At 34.4% G+C, this 18414-nt stretch overlaps 6 protein-coding genes across 6 annotated transcripts; 3 read left to right on the top strand and 3 right to left on the bottom strand.

Moving 5' to 3' along the window:
* Window positions 1–122: 122 nt before the first annotated feature.
* On the top strand, window positions 123–2905 carry LOC136777368 (uncharacterized). The gene is made up of 4 exons (XM_066733599.1): window positions 123–315; window positions 377–2313; window positions 2376–2659; window positions 2717–2905. The coding sequence occupies exons 1-4, from the start codon at window positions 241–243 to the stop codon at window positions 2860–2862; spliced, it is 2442 nt and encodes an 813-aa protein (XP_066589696.1). The 5' UTR covers window positions 123–240; the 3' UTR covers window positions 2863–2905.
* On the bottom strand, window positions 2815–4613 carry Unc50 (Unc50 RNA binding protein). The gene is made up of 6 exons (XM_066733603.1): window positions 4189–4613; window positions 3967–4121; window positions 3713–3899; window positions 3515–3648; window positions 3354–3455; window positions 2815–3253 (listed from the first exon to the last, which is right to left on the bottom strand). Exons 1-6 carry the CDS (start codon window positions 4275–4277, stop codon window positions 3120–3122), a joined length of 801 nt encoding a protein of 266 aa, XP_066589700.1. The 5' UTR covers window positions 4278–4613; the 3' UTR covers window positions 2815–3119.
* Window positions 4614–5196: 583 nt separating this feature from the next.
* On the top strand, window positions 5197–6945 carry Ak1 (Adenylate kinase 1). The gene is made up of 5 exons (XM_066733604.1): window positions 5197–5331; window positions 5867–6079; window positions 6165–6290; window positions 6359–6544; window positions 6633–6945. Exons 2-5 carry the CDS (start codon window positions 5894–5896, stop codon window positions 6696–6698), a joined length of 564 nt encoding a protein of 187 aa, XP_066589701.1. The 5' UTR covers window positions 5197–5331; window positions 5867–5893; the 3' UTR covers window positions 6699–6945.
* A 153-nt stretch (window positions 6946–7098) lies between these two features.
* Window positions 7099–8096, top strand: LOC136777371 (uncharacterized). The gene is made up of 3 exons (XM_066733602.1): window positions 7099–7492; window positions 7563–7790; window positions 7847–8096. Exons 1-3 carry the CDS (start codon window positions 7111–7113, stop codon window positions 8047–8049), a joined length of 813 nt encoding a protein of 270 aa, XP_066589699.1. The 5' UTR covers window positions 7099–7110; the 3' UTR covers window positions 8050–8096.
* A 2706-nt stretch (window positions 8097–10802) lies between these two features.
* On the bottom strand, window positions 10803–13458 carry LOC136777369 (SH3 domain-containing kinase-binding protein 1-like). The gene is made up of 8 exons (XM_066733600.1): window positions 13170–13458; window positions 12957–13065; window positions 12656–12868; window positions 11635–12585; window positions 11443–11538; window positions 11285–11382; window positions 11014–11209; window positions 10803–10944 (listed from the first exon to the last, which is right to left on the bottom strand). Exons 3-8 carry the CDS (start codon window positions 12812–12814, stop codon window positions 10831–10833), a joined length of 1614 nt encoding a protein of 537 aa, XP_066589697.1. The 5' UTR covers window positions 12815–12868; window positions 12957–13065; window positions 13170–13458; the 3' UTR covers window positions 10803–10830.
* A 600-nt stretch (window positions 13459–14058) lies between these two features.
* On the bottom strand, window positions 14059–18338 carry RabX4 (RAS oncogene family member RabX4). Its single transcript, XM_066733841.1, has 5 exons — window positions 18108–18338; window positions 17532–17592; window positions 17323–17461; window positions 17052–17255; window positions 14059–16977 (listed from the first exon to the last, which is right to left on the bottom strand). Exons 1-5 carry the CDS (start codon window positions 18229–18231, stop codon window positions 16879–16881), a joined length of 627 nt encoding a protein of 208 aa, XP_066589938.1. The 5' UTR covers window positions 18232–18338; the 3' UTR covers window positions 14059–16878.
* Window positions 18339–18414: the final 76 nt, after the last annotated feature.

Below are 18414 nucleotides of genomic sequence, written 5' to 3'. Positions count from 1 at the left end.
TAACACTGCTGTGAAACTGCAGACATTTGTACTTTCGATATTAATCGATAATTGATGTTCGAATCGACCAGGTGCAATACGATTTAAAAATCTGGGTTTAAAATATAATAGCTGTAGCTGGCTGTGTAACTGTTGATAAACTGAAGAAAATTATGAAATTTTTACTCTTAAGATTAGGTTAAAAAACTTTTAATAGTAAGTTATATGAATTAGATAATATTTTATAAGTAGATAATAAAAATGTATCATCAAAATTGTAATATTTCGGATGAATTTGAGCCAAGGACTATTCCCAAGCCAGTAGCTAAATTAAATGTAAGTATTTTTTTTATGATAACCATGTTTAAGAAAATAATATAAAATGTTATTTCTTTAGTGCATCAGTGCTCCATCTGTACCAGAAGTATCACTAATTTTTGAAAACTCAGCTGAAAATAATAATAAAAAGTGTGCAAGCCTTAATTCGTCAGGTGGTGACAAATGTATCTCATATGCATCATGGAAAGAACGCAATTATGCACCAATAGATGCATCTGTCAAAATTACAGATTCTTTGCAAACTTCAAGTTATCATCAGAAAACTATATCAAGAAATACTCCTAGCCCTAAACCAAGAGAAAATTTTTATCCTAGAAAAAGTACTGAAAGAGGCTGTGATAGTCCTCGTCAGTATGATCAATTGTATGCACGGCAAGGAAATGATTGTGTTACCCAAAATAAATTGTATATGCAGAAATTGGAAAAAAGTTCTGGAGAAAGCAAGTCTGTTAAAAGTCCTTCTCCAAGAATACAATTTCCAGAAAAGCATGTTAGAAATGAAAAGGTAACATCAATTGGAGTTAACAAAAATGCATACTTACAGGATCCAAGTAATTATAACTCGCAGCAAATGTGCTTGCAAGAAACGAACCCTCCAACTCCATTTATTAATACGTATAATCAAATGACACCACCTGGAAATCCATATCCTTATCAAAATCCAGATATTTATTCTTATCCTCCTGTATGTCCACCTAGGTATTACATCCCTAATCCAAATCAGGAAAATAATGAGACTGTAAAACATTTACTCCAAGTAATTACTAGCCAGAATGACCAAATTAAAATGCTGCAGGGTCAGCTAGATAGACTACTAAAAATGCAAGAAGAAACTCTTAAATATAGAGCAAAATGTACTTGCAATATGCAGAACTTAGAGTCTGATAGGTTTATAGATAATGCAATAACTAATAATGCAGTAATATCAACGGAAAATGTTTCCAGAAATATAGTAGAAAAAAAAAAAATCTCAGATTTGCATGAGAAAGAAACTATACCTAATTATTATGTGCCTAAAGAAATTGAAAACAATTGCGAGAAGTCAGTGGAACAAACAAGAAAGACTCTTCTTGAGCAAAAAGTTTCTATTGGTGTTATGACCAGTTTTGAGTTTACGGTGCAAAACAGTCAATTTCTTCAACCAGATGATATACCAGAAGCAATTGTTGAAAAGTCTATTGAGACTAGTAATATAAGAAATATGTATGACGCAGAAAACTATAGAAGAAATAAAACTTCTTTTGCGCGCAATAATAGCGCACAATTAGAGAATATTGTAGAAGATTCTGAAAGCCATCTATCTTCCAGTCAGCAGCAAAGCAGCAATTTTGCAAATTCTGTGAGAGATTTACCTGAAAAACAATATTACAATGAGACTGACAGACCTTTGGAAGCTTTGGATACTTATTGTGATTACAGATCAGGTCAATCCAAAGAAATTTTAAAGAATCCAGATAAAAGGATACTAATGCCTAAAAGCAGCGAACAGACGACAGAAAATTTTACGGATACCAAACATTATGTAAATACGGATGTCTCTAAAAACAAACGTAGCGCAGAAATAGAGATCCCTATTGACAATTTAAAGATGACTAAAGACATACAGAGTTCGAATTTAGAATCTCGACCATTTGACGAAGAAAGTATTTTTTTGAATAGCAATGATTTGAGAGTGGAAGAAAGACCAACAACACCGGAACCAAGTATTCATGTGGATATGCAAGAATATTATAGCGATGACGAAAGTGATCCATTAAAAAAAACATCGAAAATTGGTTGGACATTTTACAACAATGTATTAGGACAAGTAAATGAAATTTTAGAGAAATCGAATAACATGGAACCCGAAGAAAAAGGACCGATGGACAAAATATTAGAATCGAATAGTTTCGAAAATAAAAGAATGATGGAGACTGTAAAAGCTGCAACTTTGGAGCAATTGAAGAAACTTGGAATTAGTTTGAATGACGAGCGCAGGGACTTTAAGAATAAAAAGTATGGATGATAATTAAAATAATTAGCTTTATTCTTTTAATTATAATTATTTTTATATACAGGTCTGGATTTGACTCATCTATTTATCCCAGATTAGATTGCCAGACAAATGTGATCAATACGACAAGTGGTATTACCGAAACAAATACTAGTATGCATATGAAAGCTTTGGCTTTGAAATATTTAAGCGACGAACAATTGACGGAAATAGCAGCACAGAAACAAGGATCCATGCAGCATTTAATGCTAAGCAATGTCCAAGGTCCAAATTTGTCATTGGCTACAATGCGATATTTAGAGAGATATCAATTACTTCCAGGAAGAAATCATCATAATTATACTGATGGTAAGTTGGTAATAGCATTTTACATTCATTATATATTTAATTGATAATTTTTTTTAGCAAATCCTAATTATGAAGCTGCTGTACCTTTAAAACCTGATGTTAAAGAAATTCAAAATCATAAATATCCTTCAATGCAATCTGCAAGAACAAGCCCAAAAGTTTTAGACATTACAACTTTAAAACAACTACCTAAACTCTTGTAATTATTCTTCTAAAAAATAAAAAGAATTATATTTTTGTATGGATATCTCGAAAAATACGGAAAGTAAAATAACTTTTTTGCGAAGATTAGCTTTAATTATTACTATCAAAATTTTATAATGTACAAATTATCCTATTATAAAAATTATTATGTAGTTCTATTATATATTCATATAATTTTATTGTAGAATAATGAGAGTTTTGCATTTTTTTATTTTTCTTTAATACAAAGACTTATTAAGAGTTCTTTGATATTATGCTATATTCTATTTTTATAATAACTCATGACAAAGTAGGTTATATTAATCCTTGAACAAATGAAAGCCATGTATGTTAAAAATAATACAGGTAATACAGATAATATCATGTGTGGCCTGTGAAGTATTTCAACATCTGAAAATTGTTATTAATTGTATAAATTTCATAAGTAACATTGACTTTCTAAGCTTTTATATCCTCACTTCATGTACTGATTTACTTTAGGGATACTTACTTGCATATCCAAGAAATGTTATGTATATGTAATAACAAGTAGCAATGAACCAAAATGTATTTCCAATGAAGCATGAGAAAAATAAATCATCTCTTATAACACCTGCAAATAAATTTTGTAAAACAATGTTCAGCAAAGGAGCATGATAAAGAAATACTTACCATTGTAAATAATTAATTGGAAAATATGAAGAATAACTAAAGGTGGAAAATATGCATTTAAATGTATGTCAAAAGCATATCCCCACTCAACATCTTGTGTCTTATCAATTCTCAAATAGTGATTGGTAATAAACCTGGGGAGCAATTGATTATCAGTCAGTGAAGAAACTTGAAAAATATTGTAGTAAAATTATTTACCACAATACAGAAGCTACGATTAGTCCAGCAGCTATGTAATCCACAAAAATCATGTACAAAGTGTGTTTTAAGAAATCAACGAATGTTAGGCCCAAGACAATGCTGATAACAATTGATGAGACAAATAGCCAACATGTTAACAGTACAAAAAATGCTGGATCATCCCTAGCAAATTGAGACTTAGTTTCTGGAATAAATTGCATCATTGAAATTAGATCTATATAATATAAAATAATTCTTTCCTCTACACTTACGTTTTCTACTTTGAAAATTTCTATAAATTTTTTGGGGAGATATAAAAAGGAATATCATTTGCCACATGGCAAACTCAAAGTCCATTTGATTAAACTTTAACAACTTCCGCAGATATTTGTAACACTTTGTAGCTGCTCCCATACAATTGCCTCTACTATTAGAAAACATACATTTAAGATGAAACTGCTGAGTATGTGATAACATAAATATTACTTTATTACCTGTAAGTAGCTGGCATTGGTAAAGAGCCAGAATCTACAGAGAATGGTGAATGACACCTACTATTTGGGGGAGACGTTGAATATTTCATTTTTAACTTGATGAAATTTAATTCAAAAATTTCTTTACACTCTCAAATTTATTGCTACGCAGATATAAGAAGCGGCTATAATAAGTTTCGTATTACGATCACAAGACATTATACGCTAGACTTTATTTAGCAACCATTGACAAAAATTATTAGTATTTTGGAATAATCTAACAATATACAAATTAACTAGAACTTAAAACGTATGTACTTAGTATATACTAATAAAGAAAATGACGTTTGATAGGTTATGTTTATATCAGTAAAGGCGCCTTTTCATGGCTATCTTTTAGTTTTTTAGAAATTGATATGAATTATGAAAATAATCCTTGAAGTTTCTTCCACTGTTATCTCAATACGTGCAAAACATACAAATATTCCAGGGATATTTTTGCATAAGTTAATAGATATTTTCAAATTAAATTTAATCCTTTGTTGAAAAGTGTTCGATTCGAGAACGATTATAAATTTAGACTGAGATTAACTACCAATTTGATTTTAAAATATGTAACTGATTTTTTAATACAAACGAAAATTAAAGAAAAACATTCATATAAGAATAGATGTTTTCGTCTGATTTGACAGATAAATATCAGATTTTTTTTTGAATAATGGCCAAAATTGAAATTAGAATTAAATGACACGAGATCCGATTACTTATCCGGGGAAGAGAGTACAGCCTGTACAGCTCGTTCTTATATTTATTTTAAGTGTCGTAACCATGGCAACTTAAATTAAACGTGAAATATACATTAAGATTCTATTTGTCTGTCTTCTGTTATAAGGTAGGAGGAGCAGAGAGATCAACGAAAGCATCACGAGCAAACGTAAGCTCACAAATTATATTTACCCATTCACTTTCAACCTCCCTCCTCTTCACCCTTACCGCAAAAGTTCCAGTCCCATCGAAAATCCCACGCTTTTATCTCGTCTCGTTCGTAATTTGCAATTTATAAAACTGTATAGATTATTGTTTTTAACATTAATTTTCATCGTGCGAGCCCTTCATTACGATAGTGCAGGACTTTTATCAACAATCGACGATAATAATTCTCAGGTAATTCTCAAAAACAAAAGAGAGCTAAATGAGAAGAAAATAGAGACTTTTGCATTTTTTTAAATTGTTATGTAACAGTAAACGAAACCTTTCGGGCTTGAAAGGCTGTTCTGTAAAAAGATAGAAAGTGGATGCTGACATAGTTTTAAATTCAATTACGCAGGCGGTAAAATTTGATGATTGCCGAAACCGGAAATGCAATTTTGAACTATGTATATGTATCATAACATAACATGTAACAGAGTATAAAAAATGGTACCAGCTGATCGTAGTAGCTTTGCGCATGTGCAGTTTTTTCTCGTATCAGTTTAACAGCCAATCCAATGGCAAATCGATTAGTTCGAATTTCTAGCGAATCTGGCCTCTCTCGTGAATCATAATATCTTCTGACCTCTCATAAGATCTCTGACAGATTAAATTTTAGCCGTGCTTTATCTTATCTAACTTAAAAAAGAATCAACATTTGCTGATTTCATAGGTTTGATTTTGGTCCTCGATAAATAATATAGCAGTTAACCTAGAAAATGCTTTTTAGTGCACAAAGGTCTTTAATCTAACGAGTATGAAGACAATTTGGGTAATCGGTGGTCCAGGATGCGGAAAGGGTACGCAATGTGACAAGATCATAGCAAAATATGGATTTTTGCATATCAGCAGCGGTGATCTTCTTCGCGAGGAAGTTGCCAGCGGAAGTCCCCGCGGGACCTCCCTTCAAGAAACAATGTCCAAGGGACTGTTCGTCCCCACGGTAAAAAATTACGAAATACCGAGAAAATTTTAATGCTACGATTCTACCCTTTGAATTATTCTTTTAATAATTTTGGATTTAGTAGGATATTGTGCTGCAACTTATTAAAGAAAGAATGGACAAGGCAAAAAAAGAGGATAGCAGCATTAAAGGCTTTCTCATTGATGGATATCCTCGTGAACTCGACCAAGGGATTTTGTTTGAGAAAAATGTAACATTTCCATGAGAATTTCATACTCTTCTATCTCTCCACATTTATTAATTAGTCTTGTTTTTTAGGTTTGTCCAGTCGATTTAATTATTTTCTTTGACGTCGCCAGCGAAACAATGACAAAGAGACTTTTAGGACGCTCGGCTGTTTCGAAAAGAGCCGACGATAACGAAGAGACGATTAAAAAAAGAATAGAAATATTCAACATAAAAAACGGCGAGATAGTAGAACATTACAAGGATAAAGTAGTCAGGGTAAAATCGATTAGCTTTAAAATGTGTATTTTAATACGATAACTTTTACGAAAAATTGCAGGATTTTAAATTAATACAATTTTTGCAGATTAATGCGGAAGGAAAAATTGACGACATTTTTGGGGAAGTTAGCAAAGCACTGGACAATATATAATGGCCTAAATTACTATTCCCTGATAGTCCTACAGTACTTTTGAATAGTATTAAAATTCAACGTTTACGCTTAAACTAATATTAATATTACTGAATTATTCAACAAATAGAAAAGTACAAATATCAGATTATATATTTCCCGATAAAATCGAGTTAATGGAAAAAGTATTTTTATGTTAAGAACTGTTTATAAATATAAATATTGTTATTGATAACCATGTCACAGAGCACTTAAAAATAAATTGTATGCATTAAATTTGCGGTTTAAAAAAATTTGTAACTTATTTGTCGACTTGTTTTTCACAAACTTGTGGTTGCATAACGATCAGAGTTTTTGTACGGATCGCTACTGACAGCATCCTGCAATCAACCAAGAATTACAAGTGCTCCACGTAGATTCAGTTCGGCAAAAAATGAATGCAATAACACTCGTGGCGATTAGCTCGGTAGTTGTATTTTTAGTTTTCGCTGATAGTTGCTGCAGAATAAATCTGCGAGACCCGCCCGGGTATGAATTAATTCGATCCAAAGTTCGTTCTGAGAAAATTATTCTATCCACTAGAAATGTGCAGAGCTTGGAAAAGTGCATGGATTTTTCAGTAAGCAAGAAAGCTTTGGCTTTCAATTATGGCAGAGTAGATGAAAGCATAAATGCGAATTCCAACACGACTGAAACCAGCAGAGCAAACGATGCTTTCTGCGAGGCTCTCCAGTGTCCAGAAACGAATTTAAAATTTATGAAAAATGACACAAATTACCAGTATTACAGCATGTATCCTATCAACATTACATCCAGTAATGAGAGAATCAAATGTTCTGTGATTATCTTGTCATTTGACTTATATTAATTAAATGTACGATTTAGGCAATGGAAACGTTGAATGCGTGCCAAAAGCAGGACTATTTTTATTCTCCAACGTGACATTAAATTATACCGATGCTCGTGCTTATTGTAAAAAGTTTAATGCTTCTTTGGCCCATGTGATTAGCGATGAAAGGTCCAGTGGATTCGCAGAATTCATTTCTGATAAGACTCCGAGTTTTGTAGGACTCAGCAACCTGGATAATGATAGATTATGGAAGAATGAATTTGGTAAATAAACGAATAAAAATGTTTAGTTTGAAAATAATAAAGTTACTATTTTCTAGGTGAACCTTTGGATTGTTTCGACTATCGAGCATGGGGTCCTGGCGAGCCATCCCATTCAAGAGGCTGTGTTGGTATCACAAGACTTCCTGGCAGTAAAAGTCTATCATTCTGGAAAGTGCTACCGTGCAAATTGTCCTTTCGCTTCATTTGTGAAATATTTCCTTACAAAAAAAGTTCCTCGGCTAAACAAAAAGAGATCTAATAGCTATGATAAACATGAATGGTGTAAGAAATAATAAAGAAATAATTCTTATGTACAGATATATATTTAATCATAGAACTACAAGATTCATTTAGCGAAGGCTAACTGATAATTATTTACAATTACTCGACTTAAGCTGACTATTAAAGAACAAAAAATTTTCTCACTTCTTATTACTACTTATTTACAAAAAGTCACAACTCGTGATTTGCAGGGGAATTAGCAGCTGGCAAACCTCTTAACACTATTTCGCCTCAAGTCTTAGGAATACCAACGACAATAACAAGCTTTTCTTTAAAGCAGATATCGTACTAGTGAGTTACCCATTGGCATAGACGATTTTTTCCAGTGTGGAAAAAAGTTTGAGACCGTGACCAAAAATCAAGAAATAGAAAAAACAAACTACCGTTCGAATTCCCATTTAATGTACTTTGGATATTGTCACGTGACATTCTAACGATCCTGACAATATTATAATCAGTCGATCGAAAAAAAAAATTGTTTATTTGATATGCAAGTGAATGTCTATTCGCTCGGTGCTAAATAAGAATTGCGGTTACGTGATAGTGCTTAGACACAACAAAATTGATCGGTAAAAATTTAACTGGACTATCACTATCATGAAGAAATATAAAAGTATAAAATTCATTTGGGATATTGGTATCCCAAAACAGTGGCGAAAGTTCACATTCTAATATAATAATGATATAACGGTCGAAAAGCTTATTGACAAATGGTCATTAAATATTGGACCTTCCATATGTGAACAATTTCTAGAAAATATGATGCTTTGATTTTGTGCAATTTGAACATAAACGTAAATCCTGTTTACTCTTAAAGATTGCTTAATCTTACAAAGATAATACTTTATCATATAAGTGTTGTACGATATATTGGTTGTATGTATCTGATAATATTGATAAGTTTGTCAATTGAAATCACAAAGCGTTAGACACGATTAAAAAATTTCACACCTAAACGTACTCATTAGCTATATTAGTAGGAGTTAATTATATTAAGTTTCTCGTGAAAAAGAAATATTATTACTTCTTTCATATGTCTTAAAACTCAGTAGAACCTCAATCTGTACAATTGACATGTTAAATAATTCGTTTATTCGAAAAATAAATTGCAAAAAATACTTCGTCAGATATCGACGTAAACTATTCAATACTCTTTCTTTCATAAGTTCATACCTTTTTATGATATATTACTAATCTTGATTTTCTGTTTACACTAAAAATAGCTTTGTTAAAAAAATAAAAAGATTTTAAATAGTCAACAGTTCTGCAGCTATTTGACGGTAGACGCTGGTGTCGTTTATCCCATCTATCCGCGCGAGTAAAATATTATGTGTGTTACTCAATGCTTATAATCTTTATTATGCTTATGATATAGTATAATGTATCTGCTACATAGCACCGTTCTATGCCGCTTGCCGAGTCGCACATAGGCCGCACGGAGCTTATAGATTATGTTAGTTTCCTACAGTTTTTAGCGCTTTCTTGCGAATATATATGCGACTCGGAACGCAATCCTAGACTCAAGCAAAATATAGCTCGACTTCATTGATTTATTTGATCGCAGCTAAAAATATGTTTCAATGAAATTTTTGTGGCGCAGTAGCATTTCTAGGCTTTGGATGACAATCATGTTTCGCTCATCACGTATACAGAACCTTGTAACTATTATCACCGGTCGTGCTCTATACGGGATTTAAACTCGAAGGAAAAACAGCAATTCTTAATGTAACGAGATACATTGGCACTCATTGTCACTTAAAAACTCTTAACATACTTAAATTGGTTGCGAGGTGACTCTGTTCGTTGAACCAAAGAAAAATCACAAAAAACTTTACTTAAATTATCACTTTAAGTACTCTTTCTCTCTCTCTCTATCGTGTCATTAATAAAATAAAATGCACTAATGCAGAATCTGACAGCAATTAAATAAAACATTATACTCTAAAACTTATTATAATTTATCATTAAAACACGATCTTTTTCTTTTTTTTATCTTTAACATTGTCAATCTTGTTTTATATTTATATTCCGTCTAATAGGCACATACCTTTGTCCCGACTTGCAATCAACAAATTTCAAGCAGCAAGCACGAAATTTAGACGAAAAATATTTCTCCAAGATTAGGCTAGGTATAAGTAGCACTTTTTACTCTCTTACTGTCCAAAAATCAATCGTTACTTATCAGTTAAGCATGAATTTATCGTTAATGTACAATGATTATTTTGTTTCCTGCAACGAAAAATTGTTGTGGAAATAAAATCGTGTGCGTGTAAACGGAACGGAACTCTTGTAAATTCTGTCATTAATCTCATTAATTACTAGAATTTACAAGAATAGTCGAAACATAATCACAATATTGGAAGCTGCTAGACACCTTATACGTCTTCTGCGCTTGGGTATATATAAAAACAATGATTATAAGATCCACACTCATTCACAACTAAAAATGTTGATAAAAATTGGCAGTCTAAATTTAAAATGGCTATCAATAAAAGTGAAAAGATAAATGCACCAATTAAAAGAATGTAAGTCGTGGAATGGTCGGTTTCCTTTTAAAAAAAGTCAATACTGAATGACGGTGAACAACAGAAATATTCTGTGTACCACCAAAAATATATATGATAAAAACTTAAAAAAAATTTAACGCTATTAAAATAGTTGATATTTACGGGAGACAATTTTGTCTGATATTCTACGATTAAAATTCGAGTATGCGTGTTTCGCACTAATACGGGTTACTTTTGCATACCGATGAACTTTACATTTTATTACTCGACGAACCATTGGTTGAAGAGAAAAGGGGTTGAAACTGTTCGGTAAGTTGAGCGACGGTCAACTGCAACACTGCTTGCCTGTCTTCCAGTGCAATGACCTTAAAAACGGCATGAACGTTATTGATAGTTGTAATATATATAGCTAACTTTCGAATTCCAATACTCACTCTATCTAACAATTGATTATAGACGCTATATGGAACACAGCCTTGATGTCCGGGAGAACACGAAGCGACTGGTGTATTATCGGAAGAAGCAACGCCTGTTCGAAGATTTTGCTTCTTCTCATTTTGCTTATTATCCTCATTCTCCGCGTCCTGTTTCGCTACGGTATTGTCAATGCGATTTATCGGAGTTGGCAGTCTATTAAAATATTTATGTTAATTGTTTTTACACACCTTATGGAAAAAAAAGAAGCTTTTAATAATAAAAATCTACCTTCCAATGGTCCTTTCCTTTTTCACTTCTACTTTATTTACACGATCTGGCGACGTAATTTTTCTTCTTTCCATTTGATTCATCTTCAACTCCTTCACCTACAAATATTTTTTATAAGAATGCATTTTTTTCACTTTATTCTATATTTGGCTATTTACCCAAGGAGCCTTTCTTGTAACTTTTGACATGATTCCGTCGTTCTCGTCATCTCTTGATTCTGAAATGTCCGCATTTCCATTAGTTACGTTGCTTTCCTGAAAAAGAAATTGAGAAAATTGGAGTACCGAATTGGCTGAGTAGACTAATCAGTTTTTGGTAGAATGGAAAGAATAAAATTGAACATCTAATACCGAAATGGTGTTGGTAGGTGTCATAGAGATCGGCGAGGTAGCCGTAGACGCATGGTGGCGAAGATGCTGAGAGGAAGGAGGGCGTCTGCAAGGTGCTTTTGCCCTGGAAGCTGTTAAGTGCGAAAGCGGTGCTCCCTCTCCTCTTTCTACTTTATCTAATTCTTCTCCCAATGCTACATTCGTGCTACCATTACCATTATTACTCCCAGAATCCCCTACAAACTTCTTTAAGCTCGATAAGATTGGGTGGTTACCAACAGATTTTCTCTCTATACTTCCGGAAGACCCTATTGTCGACGTTGTAATGGTCTTCTTTGATTCCATATGACCATCCCGTGTATCCAAGCTTCTTCTAGCATGGGCCTTTTCAACTTTTTTCATTTGATGAGAGTGTCTTGAGACTGATTTTGTGGATTGTATAGTTTCTTGCCAATATTCTTCTTGGCTCTCCCATGGATCAAGAATTTTTACAAAATTATCTGGAAACAGTCCTACTTGACCTCTCAATTCTCCTTTCCACCAACCTTTGTCAGGGGCATCTTTGGAGAGAAGGGTAATTATTTGTCCTTCCTCTAGAGTTAGTTCGTCCTCATTAGCAGCCTCATAAGGATAAAGTACTTTGCATAATTCATTTTTTTCTGTTTCCTTAGGCTTCTCCAGCTCCTCATAAACTGGAGTAACAAAATTTGAAGGGAATACTCCAACTTCGCCTTTTAGCCTGCCTTTCCACCATCCATCTTCTACCTCCCCCAAGAATTCAATGGTGTCTTGTGGAACCAGTTTTAGCTCATCAACATTGCATGGTTCATAGCTGTAAAGAACTTTGCACCATCTCTTTTCAGATCCTTTATTACGCGAAGCAACTTCTTTGGGCTTAATATTAGCAGTGGTTGATTCACTACCACTTTCACTGCCTCCACTGCCACAAGCTGCACCGGAAGGTTCAATCATCTGTAAAGTTTTAGAATAAATTCAATATCAATGAAAATATTATGTTTATTAATTTTTACAATATTGTTACCTTCACAAAATTGTCAGGAAACATTCCTCGCTTATCTCTCAAAGTGCCTTCCCACCATCCACCAATCATCACCTTGATTTCCTTGATAATATCTCCCTTCTTCAATGTTAATTCATCAGGCTCTTGAGCCTGATAATTATATTCAACGATTGCTTCCATTGTCAAGATAAAACTTTATTTACTAGTAGCTACAGGAACAACACAACGTCAAACCTAAAAGGAAAAGATACGTCTAACCTAAAGGCCTTCAACAAAAATCGCAATGCGTCGAGTGAAAAGGGATTAACAAAAAATTACTGACATGAAATGTCCTCCTCGATGGCTTATGTGGTAAAAACTTGCAAAACTTTTAATCGTGCGTTGCGAAAGCTCCTCGAACCAATTGCAAGAGGAATCCTCCGTGACGAGACCTAAATAAAACGTAGCATACGTGTGAATGAGAAAAACCTCTCAGAAGCACTGAATCTTTCGGAAATAAACTTAAAAATAATATCGCTCATTGATGAAAACTCACACAGTGCATTTTGTGGGTATAAAAATGTGAGTTAATCAACAACAATACGAATTTAGGCGTATCCCAAACTTCAGTGACAGTCCGACGAGTTTGTCACGGCGGCCATACTGGATTTCACTGATATTTTACTACTTCACCCAATCTCATCCAATGGGGGTCGTCTCGGACACCAGTGCACTGTATACACATTTATACACCGCACACATCATAGGAATAATCCTAAAGAAACGCGCGAACGCTATAATTGACCAGTGCCAAGTGTCTGCTCAGCAATATGATGTGTGATTCATTTCTACCAAGAATCCATAAGACTTTGCTTGGCGAATACATTTAATCGAGAGACACGATATTTCTTCTTGAGAAGGGGAAGAGTGAATCATACGAGTGACGTGATATACTTTTCCCTTATCATTTACCATTTTAATGCCTGATAAGAATATTACCTCGCGGTAACACTCACCTGACTCGAATCTTTTTTAAATATATTTTCCTAAAACTTTCCAACTTTTCTCCTCGCTTACTCGTTCATCGCACAAGCTACTCCCTTAAAAAAATCTCACGTAACTCCGACAGGAAACGCGTTAAGAATATCAATTTGAAATTCTTGGATCACCACAGCGACACGGATATCAGTATTAAAAGAAAGCGCCAGTAACTGCATATACGTAGGGAGACAGCACTCAACAGGAAATTTAAAATTACCGATCTTATTCGTGCTGGTATCTATTTAAAATCAAGAAAAAATACATACATACATTACGTGTAATGTAAAAAATTAATAAAATTACCAAAATGATCTTAAATTAATTTTCGAAATTCTTCATATAAAAAAAATGATAAGGGTGAGAAAAGGAGTACTGAATTTGGAAATTACATTTTTTTAATGCATTTAATTCTTTCCCAAGCAATCGATCTCTGAAAACAACTGCGATAGATTTATGAAATACGTTATAACCAAGTCGTATAAAAAGTTCTCAAAGTTTTTCTCTTATGCTTATCGCCGAAGACCAGCTTCGAGTTACAAACGAAAATGCCCGAGGAGCAAGAGAGGAAAACGATATCCTGCGTTACATCTCTTGATTGCTCGATATTTTTGTCAATGAAATTGAATGTCCTTCGACGCCTTCATCCCTGCCTTGGTTTACAAAAATTTAATACTCGGAGTACTTCCGGTTACGGGGATGAAAGCGAAAAGCACCGCAACAATAATGTATGAGAAAGAACAAAAAGTAAGCTAAACTTCGAAAGTCTCTTCGACGAATCCCTAACTCTTAGCGAGTACATCAAACGTGATTATGAAAGAATCTTTTCTATTGCTCTAAACACGCTTTCTGCTACAATGCGAAGTTCTGCTTACGCTACAATGTAATTAGTCCCAATAATGTTGAAAAATTCAATAGATTGTATACAAATCTATCGTGAGTTACAAATATATTATAAAAGCAACAAGTATATACCGTGGTAGTTTTCGTGTATACGTACATTGATAACATGTGTGTGTGTGTGTGTGTGTGTATACTGTTTTTAGCAAATAGTACAAAGCCTATATCTCATAACTATTATTTGTTTCATCCAGAGTACAAACAGAATTAAAAACAAACCATATCCTTCAATTTTTAAGTTTCATGTATATGTTCTTAATTAAATAGTGCCTTATCGCCTCTAAAGAAAACGATTAATGCTTTTTCAAACAACACCGTGCCATCCTGATAACAACTGAAAAGTTCAGCGACCGTTACCGAATAAATCTTTAATTTTGTTGTCCTTTTTATAATTTTTCGCAATATAAATTCAAAGTGTATAACTATTCGCTACAATGAAATAATGTTCAGAAGCAACATTACTTTCCTTTTCTTTTAACAAATTCATTTTACACTGTTGATAGGCACAATAAAGGCGATTTTGCTTCTGCCAGCTTAAAAAAACAAAATTCTACGTTGCTGCTTCTTTCTTCAAATTTCAATGTATACAGATCGATTGGCCTTCGCCATTTGCAAATTGCACAAAATATTTCCTACCATTCTTAGTTTAATTCAATTATATTGTTCCCACACTGAGATGCTGCAAATAGCGCGTTAATTATTAAATCGCATGATAGAACACCATAAATGCACATTGTGTGTGTATGTGTGTTTGTTTGTCGTTTGTATTCAGCCTTAAATTACCTCCCACAGCAAGCTTCTGCTCGTGACAAGCACTGAGATTTAGTTTCACGAATGACTATAAAATCTGCCTTCTATCTCCGTGAAGCATCAGTAGGATGACGTCATCGCTTGTATATATAAATTATTACATTCGGCGTCATCGCGTTTCTCTCGCTATGTAAAATGGAAAAGGTTACCGGGGACTTTTACGATTATCAAAAGTCACATACTGTTAAGAGAAACAGCACTATTGTGATTACTTATCGCGAGCCCAAGAGCATTATGGTCGCAGGGAGACAAAAATTTCAACCGGAAGCTGAAGGCTTTTCAATAGTGGATCGACTATACGTATATGTATAATAATTGACTTTTCGATATAAGTTCTTGTGAAATGAACGACGATTATTGTATTAAAAGGCCACGCCAAATAGATAAGCGCTTAAAGGGACCTCAGCACCATCGCTATTATAGTACAGAAAAATGGATGTTGGCCAGAATAGCTAGTAAAGCAAGCTTTTTCTATAACAATGGAAAAGTGCTGGTCCTCGTTAGAGATACAAAAAATCTCTAATAATCACAATGCGTTTGATGAAGTTTTTTCGATATATCGGGTGTAACTAAATTACCACACACTTTTCAGGAAGTTTTTCCTTAAGAGCTGCACTCACATACCCTTCAAATTCCACTAAAATCAATACAGTGATTATGAAGTTACATATTTATAAAAGTTAATGCTCGTCGACACTTTTGAGCAGCTGAGGACGAGTTATCGTGGACCTGTGACGTCACGCATGTACAGTAGAGACATATCGACCAGCTCTGCACCGATTTTAAAGGGATTAGAAGGCTGTGATTCAACGAATATTAGGAAGAACCTGCCTAAAACTTATACAATCGTTTTACTGCACCCTTTAAAATTCAACGAATAACCATATATATTATTGTACTACGCGTGATCAAAATCGGTTCCCCTTTAGGCCATAAAAACTCCTGTAACCGGATTTCATGCTTCATTTTTCGTCCAGCCGCGCTTTTTTCCGCTACTATTGTGCAACTATTTGCTTATTCAAGTGTGATACGAGTGAGTAATGACCAGTGAAGGAGCGAGCATGAATAAATTGACACTTGGTTGCATCAGTAATTCGTCATCTGTCGACCAGCTGCTGCCAAGAAAGTCGATTCACAATTCTTTTCAAAGCTTTTGCGGTTCTCAGGAGTACACAATATTCAAAAAATGATCCTGCGATCGCTTGTAACATTGCTAGACTCGGAGAATAAATGCTGTTATTCGCAATGCGAGAAGTAGAAGGTGATAAGGTCCCCCGACGACAAAATCCTGGTCTTTCACAAGTAAGGAAGTACCTTCCGGTAAATCTTTATCGGTCAGCGCAAAACAAACATTTTTTGCGCATTATCGTTCGTGTTTTTACACCTCGTTCAGCTTATCTTCTTCCTGTTGATTCCAGTCTATGTTTAGCGAGCTTGCTCGACAAACAAACTTTCCTCTCGTTTCTTTAGTTCATTCGTTGAATTGTTTATCGCGCCGAGAAGGATCTTCGAGGAAATTAACAGGAACATTTCCAAGCGTCGCCCTGTTGCGATGGGGATTGTGCTTTGATAATACTGTCGGTACCTTCTCGTTCCGATGCCTCGAATAAGCTCGCCTGATAAATAAAATTATCTCGTCTCACTCGTTCTTTTAATTCAATCCTCGCATTCCTATCCCAAGAATATTTACCCTACGTCCTCGTTGTTCCCGTATCCTCCTCGCCAGCGTTAGAAAAGCCTCTTCGATATTAATATTCTCCTTGCAGGAAACCTCAAAAAATGGCATATCAAAATTCTCAGCTATCTTCTGGCCTCTCTCAGCCTCCACTGCTCTGTGCGTTGTAGCATCACATTTGTTTGCCGCTAAAACTTTCACTACGTCTGGCGAAGCATTCTAAAATAAATTTACCGTTAAAAAAGTATACTGTCCCTTATCTATCTGATATACAAATTTTCCTTACTTCCTGAATATTCCTCAGCCAGTACGACAAATGATTGAAACTCTCCAAGCTGGTTACGTCGTACATTAATAAAATTCCCATGGCACCCCGGTAATACGCTGTTGTCAAAGTTCTGAAGCGTTCCTGTCCGGCAGTGTCCCTGAAAAGTTTTGTTTTTCTTCTTCAGGTAATCAATTTGAATATTTAATCAACATCCATGAGACACTCACCATATTTGGAGCTTGATCGGCGTTCCGTCCAAATTAATTATTTTCTGCTTAAAATCGATACCTAAAAAAGTGGAAAATTTGTTAATCATGTGAAAATAATAAATCTCTGGAATGATAATGGAAAATGGAAGACTTTTTGAGGATAAGAATCATGCTAAACTAAAAGTTATTTTTATGTGATAAATTTGTAGCGAGATAGCGTTAACTGGACAAAGATAGGAAGTGGAGGAAAAGATAGTGTCTGGTTGATAAAAATGTGAAATTGGAGAATCAGCTGGGGGTGCTGACAGGTGGTGGAGTTTTGGCAGTTTATAAAGGAAGGTTTTCCTTTGCTCATTAAGAAATAATAATACATCTAGTATTCTGTAAAAGGAAAGAGAGGGGAGGTCTAGGGCAAATATTTGTCGTTGAACGACAAATCTCCGGTGAGATATCGGTTACATGGAAGGAAATAAGAAATAAGAGAAGATGACGGTTGATTTGATAAGGTATCAAAGCAGAGAATCAGCTGCGGTAAGCTGACAGGTGGTGGACTTTCGTAGGTTGATGGAATATTCAAGGATGAATTTTTCTTACCTATTGTGGATATGTAAATATCATAGTATCTCTCATCGCAGTAACGATGGACTATGCAGGTTTTTCCAACATTTGAATCGCCCAGCACGAGGACCTTATACGTGGCTGCGAAGTCCAGCGCCATTTTTGCTTCGGGGCGGTTTTGAACAGCGTTGGGTCGACAACGCGGGGTTGACCTATGGAAATCGATTCGAGGCCTGCGCCCTGGTTCTAACTTTAATAAGATTCTTCCTCAATTTTTCCTGTTGATCGTAAAATATTGTCACGTGCTCCTCGCTGCTGGTGCATTTTTTATAATAATCAATTA

The sequence above is a fragment of the Prorops nasuta genome, unplaced genomic scaffold (genome assembly GCF_024137725.1).
Source record: "Prorops nasuta isolate Cenicafe-Biocafe unplaced genomic scaffold, Cenicafe_Pnas_1.2 PNAS00011, whole genome shotgun sequence".
In the NCBI taxonomy this organism is placed as follows: domain Eukaryota; kingdom Metazoa; phylum Arthropoda; class Insecta; order Hymenoptera; family Bethylidae; genus Prorops; species Prorops nasuta.
This window is presented reverse-complemented; position numbering and strand designations above follow the sequence as displayed.